We start from the raw sequence: 20,538 nt of genomic DNA, 5'->3' as shown, positions 1-20,538 counted from the left end.
TTGTTCGAAATAATAGGAAATAACTTGCGATCTGCAGGTTTTTCACATTGTTGTTTTTCAAGGCTTGAATATTTACTCAGTTGTCATATTCAAGAAATGTATTAGTTGTTTCTATTCTCGGTATTGCTTGAACCATATGCATTGCTATGGATTGTAAGAGAACTCTGCCGGTCATCTGCCTTTTCTGCATGTAAAGCAGAACAACAAAAACGGCAGTTCCATCCACATTATTCATAATTATCCGTTGCTTCCCAGATGCAACAGGACAGAAACTGTAAAGACCTCTCCATACGGCATGGCAAGGGCCCCTGGGAAATGGCAGAAAGGCACAATTACTCCTATAATGAAATCCTCTCACTATGAAAGGCTCTACGTTGGTTATGAAATACTGAATGGTCATTTCCCTTTGAGCACGAACAAAACCCAATCTTGGACAATTTAATTAAATGTTCTGCTGTGTTATTTTTGCACTGCATCATGCATCTTCTAATTTCCAACATTGTATTACATTTGCCACGGTCTTGCGCACTTGTTCAACTTCTCTTTGTTTCCCTGTGGCCTCCCTCTGTCCTCTTCCCTTTTGACAGTCCAACCTTCACCTTTATTAGTGACAAACTTGGAGTTTAGACATTTCTTCGCCCCAGTCCCATGCTTGATTAACATAGTGAATAGCGATGGACAAACACGGACCCCAAATTATGCCCCAGTCGTCACAATCAGACAAGCTGAACGTGTCTTCGCACTCTTTGATCTCTGTCCCTCTCTGCTTTCTGTGGAATAAAGGTGCCCGTGATTGAATGGTTCAAACAGAGGTTGAAAATACCGACACCCACCTCCTCGGATGAGGGAGAGCTTGCAATCTCCTCTCGAGTACCTGCCTGCACGGTAGTGGGAGAGGACTGTATTCTGTCGCCTCTGGACTAATAACCTAGAGATTCTCCGCAAGCAATCGAACCACGTACCAACGTCGACAAACACCAAACAATCACATATTAGATATATATTTATTCGTCACATGTGCCTCGAAACACACAGTGAAATGCTTCCTTTTGCGTTACTTGAATATGCTGCGTAATGCCCTCAACTGTGGCCGGTCCTTCGGCACCATCGGGCACCAATATACCATGCCCACATCTCCTAACCTGTAAATCTCTGGAATGTGGGAGGAAACGAGAACACCCGGAGGAAAACCACACAGACACTAGGGGAGAACGTCCAACTTTCTTGCAGAGAGAGGCGGGAATTCAGCCCTGGTCTCTGACGCTGGAAGAGCGTTACGCTAACTGCTGCAGTAAGGACCGTTGGGCTTATTGCTGTAAAGGAGAGCGGATGCCTTCGCTGGCAGTTCAACTCCGCCCACAAATTCCACGTCAGAGGAAAGTGGGATGGTATTTCACACCGGACTCAAAGACCCGACACAAAACCAGAACCATCAGCTACCCCTCCTCAAACCTGTCGGTGAAGTGCCCCAGCCCAGCTCTGAGGGACAATCTGTGGAGCCGTCTCGACTGTGGGTTCCATCTTCCCCTAATGTAAACCACTTGCTCCCGGAGACGAAGCGATGGAAATTTTTCTGGTTTTCACCATATGCATGTGCATACCGCGTGAGTACCTTTCACAGACTCCCACACTGTGCGCGTTTAATAGACATCTTCACGAACCATATCGAATTTTAAACACTGTCCGGCTTTTAGCAGCGTTGCGTGGTTCGGCTCTGACGCCTATTCACCTTTCCCTGTGTTTAATTTGTAGGTTCCTTCAGTCAATCGGTTACCCAGAGCCCGACAGCCATTAACGGGATGGAGTGTCAGTCTGTCACCATCACATGCCGTTTCCATCCTGGTAGCACTGGTACATACCGTTTTCAAACTGGACGGTTCTTCCGGGTGACCCAGCCTGGGTCAGAGCGGCAGCAGATCACCAGCGGAGGACGGTTTGTTGTGAGGAGCAAAAGAAATGAGATGACTTTCTCGTTGGAAATTCGTGATCTGAGAGTTGAAGACAGCGCCACCTATTACTGTCAAGCTGAGTACAGGTGGAAACACAGTGATGGACCTGGGCTTCCTGCGGTACAAAAACTCTTACTGCAGATTATCCTAAGAACAGTTGAAGGTGCGAAGTGAATCTTCCGATAAAACCCGCCTGATCCCGCCAGCCTCACAGTCTGGATTAGGAGAAGATTGGATTGGTGGATTTCACACACTGTGTTTTCTCACTACAGAGTGTGCGCGAATGGTGCAGCGTTTCCTGAGACTCATGTTAATGTACGGTGATAGGGAATAAATGAACGCCTTTTCTTATTCCCAACTACAGATGAAATCATGTTTTAAAAGATGTAACAGGTAACCGCAATCGTTGAGAGCTTACCTCCTGCCAAGCCGTCTCACCCACTCCCCAGGGATTTGAAACTGACATGTGATACTGTGTTCTTTGGGAATACACACAGCGCAGGAGATCTGAGCAAAATAAGCCTCGCAGTTAAAATGTACATGCTCCCGGGCCAGACCCGGAATTTAAATGTTTGGCGATAATCCTTTTCTCGTCTGGTTAATTTTCATTGTAATATCCCGCCTTCAGTTGTTTTTTGTTTAACAAAAAGGGTGGTTCTTGTTCCGTTTTCTTTCTTTTTCCTGAATCGAGCTCCGACACGCGCTCTAGAGCCATTATACAAAGAGTTTGCTTTCTCACAAGGAGCAGGTCGATTAGCCGGGTTTTGCAGAGTATTGTATATTATGCGTTGCCTTGAAGCCCCTGGAATCACTGTGAAGATTTGGCTGATGTTTGCTGGGGACATCAATGTGAGGGTGGTTCTTGTACAGCGGAGACTAAGAGCAGGATCACTGTGCCTATGATTGGAAGACTTATAATCAGGACGGAACAGGAACGACAGTGACCTTCACAGCTGGTACGTATCCATGAACATCGCCTTATCTCCTGCTGCTTCCGGGATTTTCGGTTCCATTTAATATTTGGATCGATTGACAATTTCCTTCAAAGTGAAACAGGCCCAATTTCGAAACGGGTTTCTGCAAGTGGTCCACAGCAGACATTGGCAATGGGAGCCGCGACTGGGGGGGCTGTGTCTGTCCAGAGAAAGTGTGGAACTCGCCGGGAGAAGTATATTAGGACTGCTCCTGAGCAATAAATGCTGGTGGTCCAGCGATGACCACAGCCGTTATTTTTTTAAATATGCAAATGTAAACAGGAGTACCTGACCGAACGGTTTCAAACTGATAAGATTCATGGGTCAATTCACCAAAACGTTGCGGTGGTTTTCAAGTACTCGCGTAGTTGGGTTTGGGAGTTAAGTCAGAAGTACCGATATCAGGGTTGTTCACAGCGCAGCCAGATTGACTGGAGGTGTGTGGCGTGTACAGTAGGGTTGAATTAGATTAATTCTGTGAAATGGGTCAAAATTTTCGATTTATTCGAACTCTATGTTAGTATCTCTATTGTTTAAATGCTGCAGAGGGAGATTGACGTGGGTGATGCTCAGTTGTGAGTGAGTCTGATCCACCCTTTAGAAACTGCACACACTGAAACCAACTTATAGTGACAGACTGTGGGAAAATATGTCTACAAAGCAAGGTATAAACCGCAGGCATCAACAAACCAGCGACGAGATTCGGTAAAATAATGATACTAACTCTATCCAATTGAAACGAAACTAAAATGGAGAAAATCATGCCTCACTGATGATCATTTTTTAAGTACAGAGAGCAGAGGTTTTCTCACGGGTTGTTATAAAATTCTTCTGAAGGTCAAGCGTTGCAACACTGGTCTTCAAATGTCCGCTTGGCTCAGTCGGCGCTGTTCAATCACATTGCTTTGTATCGTATCTTGACATGCACTGGGCTATTGCCAAAAAAAAAAGGATGTCGGGAAAGATATTTCATCACTGAGAAGAAAACACGCTGTTAACAATGTTTTGTCCTATTTTTCCTTCGTCAAGAGACACAGTAACATCCGCTGAAAAATAAATGACAGAAATTTACAGAACAAAGAAAATTAATTCAACCCATAGTCAGGCTGGCGGCTCTCTGAATCTGCCCCACGAATTTTGTTTGTTTCTTTCCCATAGATTCAAAATTTCCTCCAAAACTTCCTCGTCAATATTCTCAGCTTGTTCCGCATTGGTCATGCATCAGATATTTGCCCAGCGCAGCAAGTCGACAGAGTCGTTGACAAGGGCGACAAATACAGTTGGCAAACTTTTTCAAATGTATTTAACTGGCGTAAAAATGAAATCCACTCTTCCGTGGTCCGCTTTTCTAACACTCGTCTGTTTCTCATCAAAACCCTTCGCTGTTAATTCCTGCAGATTCCATTCCCCTGGGCATTCAGAGGCCTGCTCTGCAATCTTCTGCTGGCGAAGCCGTCACTTTAAACTGCGAATATTCCGGGTTCTGTCCATACACAGTACACTGGTATCGACAGTTCCCAGGGCAAGCACCGATTTTCCTGCTTCGGAGACACACTTCGGGAGAGCAGGATACGGAAAAGGCAGCGGGAGGACGAATTTCTGCGTCTCTTGATCCTGGAAAGAAAGTCAGCCAGTTGACGATCTCCAAAGTGAAACCAAGCGACGCGGCTGTGTATTACTGTTCACTGACTTCGCGCACAACACACTGATACCAACCATGGAAAGAGATGTACAATAACTCCGGTGTGGTTTATTACAGGCACACAGTGCTATAGATCTGGGGGAGAGCTGTACAATAACTCATATGTTGGATAATACACATACGCCGCCACGGAGTACTGAGCCCACTGTAAAAAAAACCTCAGTGCGGTGGGGATCTTTGAGTAGCGTGAATGTAAAAGTAAAATGTGAGTACAACATTAAACCAAACTGGGTCTTACAGTCATATATTGACAGGGGAAATGAAAAGGGAAGACATATTCCGCAGCAATCAATTCCCCGAGCAGAAATGCACTATCGCCTTCATTAATTTTGCGTTTACTAGTACATCCGCGCGCTTCAAGTCATCTTCCAGCCAGTTAAATGCAATTGAATTGCAGATACCTGTGTGACGTGTGAACAGCCGCAGGAAGTCGGCGTACAGCAAGCTCCCGGACACAGTCATGTTAGAATGCACAGATAATAAATGCCAGTCGTGTCAATTGAAAGTTAAGTATTCGGCCACGCGTCCCAGAAAATTCGCCTTGTCACTGTCGTATCCGTGTTCTTGTCCCTACCACCATGAGATTAGATAGAGTCTCAGTGCGACTTCACACCACAGGGAAGGATTAACATGAGAATGTTACAGCTCAGGAGAAAGTGCTTCAGATCAAAAATTCTGAACTTTACTTCTGTGTCGTTGGCATCCGTGCATCATTGTTCATTAAACCTTCGCTATTTTGCTGACATAAACACTGCAATTATTTAGCATTTTCATTAACTTCGGGATAATACAACAGCAGTCAATCAAATTGACTGCAATAGCCTCTGCGAAGGGAACATCCATTGCTAGATCTTGCCAGGCCCTGCTCTTATTCCAGACGGTATAAATGATAGAAACTGCACACCCTCACTCCCCTCCTTCGCTCGACTGTACACCCGTGAAGGAACCTGATTGGGCTGGGATCCCCTGAGCAGGATTCTTTTTAACGAGAATTCCCGACTCTGTGCATTATACAGTGAAATGAATTGGTTATTTTTTATTATATTAAATATTTTATTTCATTTCTTGGAGCGTTAACGTATTTCAGGTAATTTGCCTGTTTAAATAAATGTAATTGCATATCTTAATGTCTCAAAATAATTTAAAAACTTTCAGCTGTGTCTTACTACGAATAAAAAGAGGCATGCATCCATTAGAGAGATAAAGCACTTAAGAAGACGCATAATGGACCTGCAACCACACACTTTTAAGTTAAAATATTTTATTTCCCTCAGAAAACCACGACCTCCCCTTTGATTCTACCACTCACATACACACTGGGAGTTAAATTGCAAAGTCAAAGCTCAATTAACCTGATATTTCGACATACTGCGAACTGTAATTGTTATATTATTCAGTTCATTATTTTTTTAATTTATTCTTGAAGCAATTTTAAACATGTAACTTTCTCTGAATATTGGAGATGTTCAGAAGATATTGAAAAATCTTCCCAAATTTTATAGGAGACGGAGCGCTACCTGAATCTTTGCTTCTACTTGAAGGTTCTCAGGGCGTTCGGGGCGCCAGCATTCAGGAGTCTTCCACAGCTGAGGTTTCGCTCCACATCATCTGACGTCTCCATGTTCCGAAATATATTGTTGTTGTTCTCATTCCGACGTCAGCTAGTGCAGCCAATGTGACGAATTCAACCTCTATACCTTGGGCAAATATACGACACGTTCGTACAACCTATCAATAGCCTTTTCGGGTATCTATCTCAAAATCAGTGAAACTGCAGCATGACTCCTTCATTCGTCCCTTCTGACCTAACACGCCACATAACACAATGCCTATCATCCACTTGCATGTCCTTTCCCCGCAACTCCCTCTGTCATTTCTCCATCCCGCATTCAGAATAAATATCGTTCTCCGTTTTAAATATATTTAATGATTCGGCCTCCAGTTCATCCTGTGGTGGAAAATTCCACGCCTCGCCGACCACCGATGCTCCCTGTTCTGAACAGTGAATGCCAGATTGCTGAGGCTGTAATCCCTGGTTGTCGATCCTCCAGCCATCGGCAATACCCTCGCTGCATCTCGTCTTTCACGGTTTGTTACAATGTTGGAGCTTTCTTATTTATTACAGCGAATATATGCCAATCAACGCAATCTTCGTTGTTGCGTTAGCCCTGTCATCCCTATTATACGTATGTATTGCAGCAATTCCCTCCCTGGAAGGAACATCACTCCTGAGAGAACGTGCCAAAATGCATACAGACCTCCATATGGATCACCACCAAGGCTGGGGTCTGCTGCAGCAAGAAGACATTGCTCCTGCACGCAGATCCTCTTTGAATGAAAACCAAAATCTCACTTGTTTTCCAAAATGTTTGCTGAAGCCGAATGCTTGTTTTAAATTATTTCTGTTCTCGAAGATAAAGGGCAATTATTGTCTTCATGGTGATGGACTCGGGAAATGCACCTTCCCTTGCCAGAGTCCATCACCATGAAGATAACAATTTCCCTTTATCTTCCAGAAGAAAACTGGCCACTCTCATTTATCCACGCTTAACTGCATCTATCATTCACTTGGGCTCTCTCTAATCTTCGTCAAATTGAATGGAATCTCTTCAGATTCTCCCCACTGCTCACATTCTATCTGCTTCGTCTAAAAACTTAGAGACGTGATATTTAGTTTCTTCATGCAAATCATTGATATATATTGTGAAAAGCTGAAGCTCAAACATTGATTCTTACGATACCTCACGATTTTCTGCTTGACACAAAAATAAGACGACTTTATTAATTATGTGAAACTCTCAGGGTCTTAACGGAAGAACGAAGTTAATATTGAAGGACATACACCCCAGCCATCTTCTTCGAAAGGTTCAGGTCGCAACTGGCCCTGCAGAAGTCCCTTTCAAATGTATATCCTGAATTGAGGGAGGCTGCGGTTGGAAAAGTCCAGACGTTGTACCCCATTAAAGGTTACACTTGCCTTACTCACGTCAACAGTCCGCGATTCTCGCGTCCATGCAGTCTCGCCCAACTTGTACTGAAGTGTAAATTAAGTACTTTAAAATCAGGCAGCAGCGTGACCTGGGGAATAGGGCAGCAGAATAAGATTTGAATGATCCCGCAAAATCAAGTTCTTTAAGGATGTTCAGAAAAACTGCCGAAGGATTGAAAATACAGAGACCATTGCTATGACTTTCAAGGATACCTGAAAGTGGCAGCATACGCAGGTAGCGTGATGAAGAATGGTATATTTGTTTTCATTAGCGGGGGCATAACATTTATTAACACAAGGAAATAAGAGTTGGAGTAGGCCACCTGGCCATTCATTATTGTGGTCGTGTGTTGGAATGTGAGAAATAGTTTATTTCTCATCCAAAAGGTGACGTCCAGCTATCCAGATCCCTCACAGTTCGTGCACCAGGGCTATGACATCTCTGCGGTAAATTTAGAGCGCTGAAAACTGAGCTGCGGTTGAGACTCAGTGAAAAGGCGTATGATCCTTGATCTGGAGTCAGTGCCTGTGCTTGCTTTAGCTTCATGGGGTTTTTGCACAGTGACAGATGAGTTTTAAAGCACTGTGCATAGCAACACCGCAGTAATAAGCAGCGGCGTCCTCGACTGTCAGATTATTGATCTCAATGTGGGTTGTTGAGGATTCAGTTGAAAACGTGATTCGTCCTTCTACTCCGGGCGCGTAGATTGTATTGTATCCTTTCCTGTAAGCCAGTAGCCACTCCAGGCCTTTCACGGAGACCTGCTTGTACCAGTGCATGTGATGGTCGTTGATATTGTAGCCACTCACTGAACAGGACAATTTCGCAGAGTGTCCGAGATTTCCCGCAGCAGTTACCGGCTGGGTCAACACAACTTCAGCCTGGACATCTGTTGATGAATGAAAACAAGACCCAAACAGACTAAATACGTTTTAAAGAAACGCAACAAAACTGTGCCGATGACCCCAGAGATAATTGTTCCGTCTCAAATACTCACACGGTAAGCTGACGAGAAGGAAGCACACAATCGGGAAAGGCGACATCCTTCGTGCTCTTGGTCAAAGCTTCCCTGGATGTGGATAGTCTTCACCTACCACCAATCCGCTGCCTCACAGCTTCAGGCTGAAATCACGCTACAAAAACCGGCGGGTAGACGCAATTGTGGGTGGGACCGAAGGCCTCCTTTGTTTTCCTGTCGCAAAATGAGTTGGTAATAAAATTAACCAATCATCATCCTTGCCCCGCACAACCACTATGAAATCCTATTTAAGTCGAAGATCGTCATGATGCAACTCGGAGTGCATTTGACTTTAAGTTAGATCAGAGTCAATGTTACTTCCTTTCTGTAACAGTCCTGGTTTACTTTGACTGGGGTGTCGTGCCTTGACCGGAACAAGAAAGAAAGGAAGAATGCTCAGAGTTCAATCCTGCTCCACGGAAGCACAGAACAAGTCTTGTGAAACTTCTCATACATCACCAGATTTGCAGCACAATTTTTTTTATGTTTAACGTACACCCTTATTCTGTTCCTTTTATCTTTATCCTGTTGTACGTTTATTTTAAGTTATCACAACGGCGGTTCTATCGTGATTCCACGCCCAATGTTTTCTGTGGTTTTATGTCTCCATTCGGACTTCATCAATTGAATATTTCGTCCCTGTCGGAACCGTTGTTCAGCCGTGTTTTCGTAAAGTGTTTGGCACAACTGTTGGTTACATGAAGTGTATGAGTTGATTATCTTTAAAAAAAACATGTATGAGGTATGGTGAGCTTGGGACATTCGCTTCATGGAGATAAGTGTAAAATGATCCGTTATAGTTAAGGGGGCTGCCTAAAATTTGGTCGCTGAAACAAATAAGTCCGATCTCCTTCATTATTAATTTCCTGAGAAAACAGCGGCTCATGCAGTCAGGGAGTAGCCGAGCGGCGGGAAAGTATCCAGAGGGACTGTGCAGGAATAGAAAAATCACGCCTCACTGCTGAATGTTTGAGTGAAAGCCCAACATCAGAAATAAGGGTATTTCGTCATTGCATTTGCCTGCAAAGACGCTGAAATCGATCTCGCTTTTGAGTCATGTTACTGTGACATCGATCACTTCTCCCGTTTCCAGCAATGGTTGCATCAAGAAGCTCCGCAGCTGAAAGCAAAGAAATGATAGCTGCTCAATATCAGAATTGATACTTGTTGACACAAAGGGTAGAAAGGCTGGTGTGTGTGTGGGGGGGGGGGGGGTGGGTGTGTGCGTGTGTGTGTGTGTGTGGCCCGCCCGTGACGGTGACAGTGCTGAGTGGACGCAGGTGGTTGTGTTTTCCGCTTGAATAAATCACTGTGCGTGAGCCTCTCTCAAATCTTCTTTAAATGTAGATTCGAACAAGCGAACTTTTTGTGATTCAGGACCGTTGCAAATGGTCAGTGCAGCAATTAGAATACATTGATCATTTTACCACAAACAGAGAACATAGAACAGTACAGCACAGAACAGGGCCTTCGGCCCACAATGTTGTGCTGAAATAGCTAACCATCCTACCTGCAGAATGCCCATATACCTCCATTTTCCTCTTATTTATGCGCCCATCCCAGCCCCTCCAAAAAGCCGCCAATGAATTTACCTCCACCACCCTATCAGACAACGCATTCCAGGCATCCAACACTCTAAGTAAAAAAAAAAAGTACCCATCATATATTTTCTGAACCTACTCCTTCTGACCTAAAATGCACGTCCTCTGGTATTGTATCTCTCAATAATGGGGAAAAGAAGTTTCTTGTCCACCTCATCTATGCCCCTCATACACTTCCAACAGATTATCCTTCAGCCTCCGCCGCTCCAGAGAAAAAAAAGCTCAAGTTTGTCCAGCCTCTCCTGATAGCACACGCCCTCTAATCCAGGCAGCATCCCAGTAAACCTCCTCTGCACCCACTCTAAACCCTCGACATACTTCCTATGGTGACGTGTCCAGGATTGCATGCAATACTCTCAATGTAGCCTAACCAGAGTTCTATAGAGCGGCATCATAACTTCTCAATTCCTGTACTCAATACTTCGATTAATGAAAGCAAGCATTCCGGAGGTCTTCTTAACCACCCTTTCTATCTTTATAGCCACTTTCGATGAGCCATGGACTTGCACCCTTGGGTCTTCAACACTGTTAAGCGTCTTGTCCTTAAGATTGTGCCTCTTGACTTTAGTCCCACCAAGGTGCAACACCTCACATTTATCCGGGTTATACTCCATATGCCGTTCTCTTCCCACATCTTCAACCGATCTGTATCACGTTGTATCAATGGCCAGTCTTCTACACTATTCACAACTCCACCAATCTTGGTATCCTCTGCAGACTTTCTGACCCACCTATCAACGTACTCATCCAGGTCATTTATGTATGTCACAAACAGCAGATGTCCCAGACCAGATCCCTGCGGAACACCGCTACTCACAGGCCTCCATCCCGAATAAGTTTTTTCAACCACCACCCTCTGTCTTCTGTGGGAAAGCCAGTTCTGCATCCACACAGGCGATTCTACACTGGCCCCATGCATCCGAAATATTTTTGATTAACTTATTACGTGGGACCTTGTCAAATGTCTTACTGAAGTCCATTTAGATGACATCCGCAGCTCTACCAACATTAATTTCTCTAGTCACCTTGTCAAGACAACTTAACCAGCTCTGTAAGTTACGACTTGCCACGAACAATGCCTTGCTGGGTTTCGCTAATCAAGCCATTCGATTCCATATGCTCCTATGTTCGAGGGCATCGCTATCTGATTAATGGCGTGTGTTTTTCTCTGCATGTTCGTCTTCTTTTCTTCAACACGTTTTGTGTCTGTGTGTATATGTGAGGCGTTGATTTGTGTGTCCGAATTTGTTTTCGGTGTGTGCTCATACTTCCCGCCGCCAAGCAACAGGAGGGCACCCTCGAGTTACCTCATTAGTTCCACCAGATGGCAACAAAAACGCATTAGCCAGGAGAAATACAAGAATACAGACGCATATCCCAGTGCTCTGCAGAGCCAACTAATAATGTGCGGCAACTTAAGACCACAACTCTCCAATGGCCCAGGGCAGAAAAAACGCTCGAACCGAGGGTAGGAAAAGTGAATTTTGGCGGGTTGGCCACAAGAAACAAACCTAAGCGGATCGTCGTCGATGTGAAGAGTGGAAAGACCGCAGAGTCACTAGGCGGCCAACAGAGCTGCTGCTTGTCTCAGAGAAAACTGTGAACATACTACGTTTGCTCATTTAGCAAATGCCTTCAAACAGAGAGGGATGCAGCGAAACCGAGCGGTTATACAACAGTTTTAATATCTGTCTTTAATTCGCCGTGAACGCGTTCCTGACAGATAATGGAAACACGTTATTTGACAGAGAAATGCAGAATTCGTTAACCACCCCGATCTCATAATATTATAACATGGAGCATAGAACATTACAGCACAGTACAGGCCCTTCGGCCCACGATGTTGTGCCGACATTTTATCCTGCTCTGAGATTTATCTAACCCTTACATCCCACGGAGCCCTCCAGTTTTCTGTAATTCATGTGGCAATCTAAGAGACTCTGGAAGGTCCCTCATGTATCTGCCTTCACAACTCTTCCGGCAGTGCGCTCCATGCACCCACCACTGTCAGTGTAATAAACTTACCACTGATATCACCCTGCTACCTCCGTCCAATCACCTTAAAATTATGCCCCCTCGTGTTAGCCATTTTCTCTCTGAGAAAAAAGTCTATGTCCATTGGATCTCTGCCTCTTATCATCTTGTACACCTCAATCAAGTAATCTCTCATACTCCTTCTCCTTAGCTCACTCAACCTATCCTTATAAGACATGCTCTCCAATCCAGGCCCCATCCTGTTAAATCTCCTCTGCACCCTATATAAAGCTTCCACATCCTTCCTATACGAGGCTACCAGAACGGAAAACAAAACTCCAAGTGTGTCGAACCAGAGTTCTATAGAACTGCAACATTACCTTGCGGCTCTTGAACTCAGTACCCTGACTAGTGAAGGCCAACACACCATACGCCTTCTTTACAACTCTATCAACCTGTGCGGCAACCTTTCGAGATCTTTGGACGTGGATCCCAAGATCCCTCTGTTCCTCCACACTGTTAAGGGTCCTGCCATTAACCTTCCATTCTGCCTTCAAATTCGATATCCCGAAATCTATCACTTCACACTTGTCCGGGTCAGCTCCATCTGCCACTTCTCCACTCAGCTTTGCATTCGATTAATGTCGCGGTGCAACCCTCGACAACCTTTCTCACTACTCACAACACCACCAACATTTGTATCATCAGGACGTGTACTAACCCAACCTTCCCCATCATCAAAGTCATTTATAAAACTCACAAAGAGCTAGGGTTCCAGAACATCCCCGCGGAACACCACTGGTCACCAACCTCCAGGCAGAACACACACAATCTACCATCATCCATCATAAACGTCCAATTCTCTCTCACTGAAGAATACTGAAGCAACGTTTTCCTTAAGGACCTCCCCAACCTCTTCCGACTCCAGGCACATGTTTCCCCTTTTATCTCTGATCGTTCCAACCCTTAATCCAGTCATCTTTCTGTTATTCACAAACGTGTTGAATGCCTTCGGGCGTTCTTTAATCTTACTCGCCAGGGCCTTCTTATGCCCGCTTCGAGCTCGCTTATGCCCATCCTCAAGATCCCTCCTGACTACCTTGTAATTCTCCATAAACCTGTCTGATGTTTTTTTTCTAAACCTTAGGTAAGCTTCTTTCTCCCTCTTAACAAGATATTCTGCATCTCGTGTCAAGCACAGTTCCTTCACTCTACCATCCTTACCCTACCTCAATGGGACAAACCTGTCCAGAAGCCCATGTAAAATACTGCCTAAACAACCTCCACATTTACACTCTGCACTTCCCCAAGAACATCTGTTTCCAATTTACGCTCCCAAGTTCCCGCCGAATAGCATCATCCTCCCCCCGCCCCCAATTAAATACTATCCCATATCATCTGTTCCAATCCCTCTCCAAGGTTATGGCAAAGGTCAAGGAATTATGGTCACTACCTCCAAAACGCTCTCCCACCGAGAGATCTGAAACCTGACCAGGTTCATTGTGAAGCAAAAGATCCAAAACGGGCTCTCATCTGGTCGGCATGTCCGCATAGTGTGTCAGGAATCCTTGCTGGACACACATTACGAACCCTGCCGCATCTATCCCCTTTACACTAAAGTGCGGCTAATCAACATCAGGGAAGTTGAAATCATCCATGGCCAACAACGCTGTTATTTTTTCATCTCTCCTAAATCTGCCTCCCGATGTGCTCCTCAGTGTCTCTGCTATTATTGGGGGGGGGGGGGGGTGGGGGGCGAGGCGTAGTCTGTGGAATACTCCCACTGGAGTGATCGCTCCCTTCCTGTTTCTGACTTCCAGAAAAACTGACTCAGTAGACGATCCCTCCAGGACGTGGTCCATTTCTACAGCTGTGACACTGTCCCTAATCAGCAAAGCCACCCTCACCTCTTTTACCTCTGCCCCTCTCCCATTTGAAATATCTAAACGCCGGATTATCCAGCAGCCATTCCTGCCTTTGGGATAGCCTAGCCAAGTCTCTTTAATGGCCACGACGTCATAGTTCCACGTACTTACCCATGCTCCAAGTTCGTTTAGAGTAGACACCTTTCATCCCATGCAACTGACTGCAATTTTGCCCTTTCAAATGCATATCCTTCATTACAGACTTCTCACACTCTACATCTATTTATACACTAAATGCACCAACCTCTGACGTATGACTATGGTGCGCACCACCTGCCAAAGTAGTTTAAACCCTCCTCAACAATTCTGACAAACCGGCCTGGAAGAATTTGGTTAGCCTCCAGTTCAAGTGTAACCCCTCTCTTTTGTACAGGTCGTAACTTCCCCAAAAGAGATCCCAATGATCAAGAAATCTGTAACCTTGCCCCCTGCTCCAACTCCATATCCACGCATTTATCTGTCCAATCAACCAATTCTTACCCTCACTGGCGTGTGGCACAGACAGCAATCCAGAGATTACTACCTTTGAGGTTCTTCTTTTCATCTTCCTACTAACCATCCTATATTCCTTCCTCAGGAGTTCATCTCTTTTCCTTCCTATGTCATTTGTACCAATATGCAGCACGACTCCTGCATGTTCAGCCTCCCCCTTTACAATGCTGTGAACCCTATTATAGACGTCTGTGACCCGGGACCAGGGAGGCAGCATACCATACGGGAGCCTCTTTCACGTCCACCGAATCTCCTGTCTCCCTTACTGTGGAAACCCCTGTCTCGACCGTTCTCCTCTTCTCGCCCTTTCCCTTCTGCGCCACAAGACCAGGCTCAATGCCAGAGACTTGGTCACTGCAGCTTTACCCTAGGAGTTCCTCCCCCAACTGTGTCCAAAGCGGTAAACCTGTTGTTGAGGGTAACGGCCACAGATGTACTCTGCACTACCTGCTTATTTGCAATATTTCTCCTGACAGTCACGTGGATGCCAGCCTCCTGCAGCTTAGGAGTGTCTGCCTCCCAGTAGCTCTTTTTTTATGAACTCCTCGTTATACCAAACGAGACGAAGGTCTACCAGAACACCCACATCGCACAATATGCACACACCCCAGACCCGCGCGCCTTTCTAACTACTCTGGCCTGGCACTAAATGAAGCACCAAAGAAAGAAAGAAACTTACCAGAGACCTACCGTCCCCTCCTCTCGCCGAAGCCTCTTGAGCAAAAGTCTCAATCCTCAATCTCCCACTCTAAATCTGGCCCACTCTCACAATAGCCAGTCCCAAAAAGGCCACTCCGCTTATACCTACTTTCCTTTTATTTTCTGCTGTTACTCAGCCAATCAACTGGTAATAATTTGGAAATGTGCCTTGTTCAGACTCTTGCAAGATGAACCTCACAAACACACGCACATACTCACCCCTTTGCAGGGATTCCGCTGGAATTCTCTCTCCAATTCCTCATTCTGCAAGGGGAAACACAAGAACACGCACAGAGTCTCATCTCTTTTCAAAGGTCCCACTCCAAATCTCGCTCCAACACCCAACTCTGCAAGGTAAACACACACAATATTCGTCGGAATTTTCCGTGGCATGAGAACCTGGTGCATTTCTGAATTGCTGTTAATATTTTTCGTTGTGCGTGCATCTGAGAATTTAAAGAAGCGGACAGGAGCCAAAGGACGTGAGCGGGGCTGCTATGCCAGAGGCACACAACCGCATCTAAATCTCACTGAGAGAAAATGTGATTTCTTCCAACAGATTGCAACAAAATCTCAGTCTCCACTGGACCCGAAATACCGACACTGCTTACACAGATGTTGGCTGACCTGTGAGAGTTTGCTGCTTATCATGTCTGCAGTTCAGATTTCCTGCATTTGGGGTTTTACTTTGATCTATTTTCAAACATTGCGTCTTGAGCCTCCGGCTTGGAACTGTCCCACAATCTGCAACCGGGTAGAAAGCCTGTGCATTTTCTGTTAGTCCATCTTCCATAATGCTCTGCATTCACGGCCGATGCCCGAGTTCGATTTTGTTTGATGCGGCGTTCCGAGATTAGCAGAGTCTGATTGTTCCCTTGATCTTTTGGTTTAGAATATGTTGACACGTGGGAGAGGCTATTCGGTCCTTCCAGTCATCTTTTTTTTTTCTCAAGAGTAATCCGCACTCTCATATTAATACAGAAGGCCGGAATGTCATTGTATTTCCCGGCTTTTTGTCCCGTCGGCCATGAGGTTTAGGTGGATTTCTGGAGCAGAGCTATCCTGCAAACGGACTCGCGATGGCTTAACGAAATGAAATGGAAAATCAGCATTCGGAAAGTAACTGCCAGCGTTGATGCGGGGAGATTTTTATTTCCTTTGTTTAGAATGCCTTAGTTTCAGTCTCTTGACAAGGGTTCTGCCATTTGAAGCTGATTGACGCCAATCTTTGGAGTTATTTGTCCCAGAGATAAGTGCGTGCTCTGTCATTGAATACTCAAGTTTGAGACGAATAGATTTGTTGTTACAAGGAAATTCTTCGGAGTGGGCGGACGAATGGATTTCCCCGATGTTACTAAATGTCAGAATAGGTTTGCGGAACCCATTGGCCTTCCCAATCTCCAAATCTTCTGGTTCTTTTAAAACCAATGACACGTAATGCTTCTATTCCCGATCAGCTTCTCGAAATCCCTTCCTTCCTGTCGGTCCTGAGTGACTTTTTCAGTCTGCAACTCACAGAAACCCTGAGACCAGCTGAGTGACAGCGCCTTTTCCCCTGCCGACAACTTCAAACAACCGCATTCTCAATGTTTCGAATCCTGTGTTGTTGATCCTGAAATAGTCCAGAGACAGCGATCCAGATTTGAGCCCCACTGTGACCTCCCATGTTTTTTTCGTGGAGAGGGCATTTCCCTCCGCTCCAGCTGTCCTCGGCCGAAGTCCCCTTCAACAAACAAATAATCTTCGATCTCACCCCTCCAGGCTCACTGTTTGGGAGCTAAAGTGGAGCGTCATCCTCTGTTGACAGAACAACTCCCCCCAGAGCGCTGAACGTCAGCAGCATGTGGGAGGGGCTTTCATATATTGCTGAAAGGCATAACGCAGAGCCGACAGATTGAAGGATCTCCTTTCTTCAAATAGCACACTCTCCTAGAGCGGGAACTTTTAATAATCTCCAGGACACTTCCCTATTTAAGGAAAACTGAATAGCTGAGGTGTTTTAGCCCAACTGCGAGGGACAGTCTGCAAGTTCAGGGCTCCGGGCTCCAGATTCCATTCACACAATCCACCGGAAACAGAGCGATGGGAATGCTGCTGGTTTTAACTCTCTCTTTCTGCTTACGACGTGAGTACTGTTCACACATTCCAACACTGTGTGACATTCAAATAAAACTGCCCGGGTCCATAACGATTTTCAAACCCTGTCCCTGTTTTGTCCCGTTTTGTGGTTCGACCCTGAGCTCATTAACGTCTCCCTTTGTTTAATTTCCAGTCTGCTTGAGTCAGTCGGTGACACAGACTCCGACAACAGTGACCGGGAAGGAGTGTCAGTCTGTCACCATCACCTGCCGTTTTCAGCCTGGTTCGTTTGGTACATACCGTTTACAGACTGGACAGTTCTTCAAGCAGACCCAACCCGGGTCAGAGAGGCAGCGGATAAACAGAGGGGGACGATTTCTTGTGAGGACTGAAAAAACACAGATGACATTTACCTTGGAAATTCGGGATCTGAGAGTTGAAGACAGCGCCACCTATTACTGTCAAGCTGAATACAGGTGGAAAGCACAATGCTGAACATGGGACTTCTGCGGAACAAAAACTCTCACTGTATATTTTCCCAGCTCTAGACGACAGAGCAGGACCGACCTGCCGTTAAAGCCCAGGGTCCAACCTTGTCCCGCTTGCCCAACAGTCTGGATTGTAACAGGAATGGATTGTTGCACGTTACACAATGGGTTTTCTCACTGCCGAGTGTGCGCAGATAGTGCCGTCTTCCCCGAGACTGGCATTAATGAACAGCGACCAGAAATGATTTATCCTTCTGCCCAAGAAGCAACTCCGGATTGGACTCTGTTCCAACAGATGGAACCCGGAACCGCAGTCGCTGAGCTTTTAACTTCCTCTCGTTCGTCTCACCGAGTCCGCGGGGAATTGCATGTCACATTAAACACTGTGTAGTCATGGGAGCATCACAGTGGAAGAGAGCCGAACAAAAATAAGCAAATACATTGTCGGGATCCGGAACCTGAATTATATCGCTGGTGTTTATCACGCTGTTTGTTTTGTTTTGATTTTTGTTTCAGTTGACTTTCATTGCAATTTTCATCTTTAATTTTCTTACCTTTGCACAAGGCTCCATGTTTTTTAATGGAACATCGCTTCATGTCACGGGACCACTTCAATGGGACAACCGTTTCTCACAGCGAGTAGATGAGAACAGCCTAGGATTGCGGAACCCGGGATATTGTTCGTTGTCCTGAACCTCCTGAAATAATTGTGGAGATCTATGATGCTTGCGAAAAATTGGAGGTGACGTTGGTTTTTGTACCGTGGAGACTGACAGTCGTGTCACTGTGGTATACTGAGAGCACACACAAGATCGATGGAGCAGGAACGACGGTGACTGTCACAGCCGGTAATTTTATTAAATCCTGCCTTGTTTCACAACGCTATTTTCGTAACGCGTTTCTGAAAAGTGGCTCGGAGGTGGTGTAGACAAAGGGAGTCAGGTCTGAGTATGTCGCAGCGGAGAGGTGGTGTAGATCACCCCTAGAGCAGACTAATTGTAGAGGGTGATTGGCTGTAGGAGGAACAAACAATGCCGAATTTGCCACTGATGTTCAAATCCCCCGAAGTGAAGAAATAAAGGAAAGAAAGACGTGGACGCTCTGTGTTCCGAGTGCAGGCTAAGAAAACACGCAAGGGTTAATTCATTTACAGAATGGGAGGCAGGTGTCCGAGTTTCCCGTCAGGGGGTTCTGGGGTTCCAAGGAGGGTAGCCGATGTCAGGCTTGTTAAAAGCACGATAAGATTGTCTGCTTGTTTGGGATGTCCTTTGGGGATTAATTCTGCAGGATTGCTCCACACACTTTAAGTGCCAGAACATCGAGAAATAATGCCTTTAAATTTTACAAGCCTCAAGGCGGAATGAAAAAAGATGTTGTTGAGCTTTGAGTGAGTCTCAGACCAGTTTGAAAACGACAAAGTGAACCCACCGACAACTGACAGACTGTGGGTAAAATTCTCAGCATGTCGAAATATAAAGCACAGGCAGAAAAAAAAAACGAACGGCAGAGATCGGGAAATAAAGTGAAACCATCTGTAACGAAATAAAATGAAAATAAAATTGAGAAAGACATGGCCCACTGATGAAATGAACAGGAGAAACACAGGGGGAGGGGATGCATCCTGGTCTGTTAATCTGCAGATGAATGTTAACTGTCTGCCACAGATGTGAAGTGTCCGTTTGAGTCACTCAGTGCTGTCTAATCTCACTTCATCCTCCTGCACGTTGCTGCGGACTGTGCTGTAACTCGGGGTGGGTGGGGAAGTAAATAACTGGAAATGTTTGAAAAAAGTTGAAGGAGAGAATATATGATGAAATTAGAATTTCCTCGAGTTTGTCTTTCTCTAAGTAAGTGTGAATTAAGTGACAAGAATCAAGAGAAATAATAGAAATCCTTGTTTCGGCTCATTGAACTCTTCCATAATTATTCCAAAGCCACACGCTTCATTCCATAGACGAGCAAATTTACCCAATAGAACATTTGGAATTGCAGTGGAATCTACACAGCCCCATCCGTCCTCTGCAGACGAGACGACAACGACTGTTCAATCGGAACATATCTGTGGATCTAAATACCCCTTTTTGGTTCTATTCACCAACAGGAAAGAGTAGATTTAGAGACTGTTTCGAGTGACGCAAGTGGCGGGAAACTCGGTAATCATTCTGTGGCAACACGGCAGTTGAGAAGTGAAAAAAAAATCACTCCACACTGATCCCTCATTTTACTTCCTGCAGATTCCATCTCTTTCGTGTCTGAGAGTCCTGCTCTCCAATCTCCTACTGCGGGCGACATCGTCTCTTTATTTTGCGAATATTCTGGGTTCTGTCCATACACAGTACACTGGTATCGGCAGTTCCCAGGACAGGTTCCGAAACTCCTGCTCCAGAGACACACTTCAGGAGAGCAGGATAAGGGAGAGGTTTCCGGAGGAAGGATATCCGGGTCTCTGGATCCTGGAAAGAAAATGAGCCAGTTAACCATCTCCAAAGTGCAATACGGCGACTCGGCTGTGTATCGTTGTGCTCTAAGTCCGCGCACAGCACAGTGATACAGAAAGGAGAGACAGTTGTTTAAAAACCTCAGCATGGTGGTTAACAGACACACAGCGCGACAGAACACGGAAACCGCTGTACAAAAACTTTATTGT

The 20,538-nt window shown here is 45.4% G+C and overlaps 1 protein-coding gene and 1 gene segment (V, D, J or C); one reads left to right on the top strand and one right to left on the bottom strand.

Annotated features, from left to right (window-relative positions):
* Window positions 1-1,561: 1,561 nt before the first annotated feature.
* On the top strand, window positions 1,562-4,632 carry LOC127576469 (uncharacterized). The gene is made up of 4 exons (XM_052026958.1): window positions 1,562-1,604; window positions 1,753-2,069; window positions 2,860-2,905; window positions 4,322-4,632. Exons 1-4 carry the CDS (start codon window positions 1,562-1,564, stop codon window positions 4,630-4,632), a joined length of 717 nt encoding a protein of 238 aa, XP_051882918.1.
* Window positions 4,633-8,157: 3,525 nt separating this feature from the next.
* On the bottom strand, window positions 8,158-8,658 carry LOC127576468 (igW heavy chain V region W26-like). The segment is given in 2 exon segments: window positions 8,158-8,504; window positions 8,613-8,658. Coding segments are annotated over 2 exon segments (393 nt in total).
* Window positions 8,659-20,538: the final 11,880 nt, after the last annotated feature.

Source organism: Pristis pectinata, chromosome 12, assembly GCF_009764475.1.
Source record: "Pristis pectinata isolate sPriPec2 chromosome 12, sPriPec2.1.pri, whole genome shotgun sequence".
NCBI lineage: Eukaryota > Metazoa > Chordata > Chondrichthyes > Rhinopristiformes > Pristidae > Pristis > Pristis pectinata.
The sequence above is the reverse complement of the archived record's forward strand: the minus strand, read 5'-3'. Positions and strand labels throughout refer to the sequence as shown.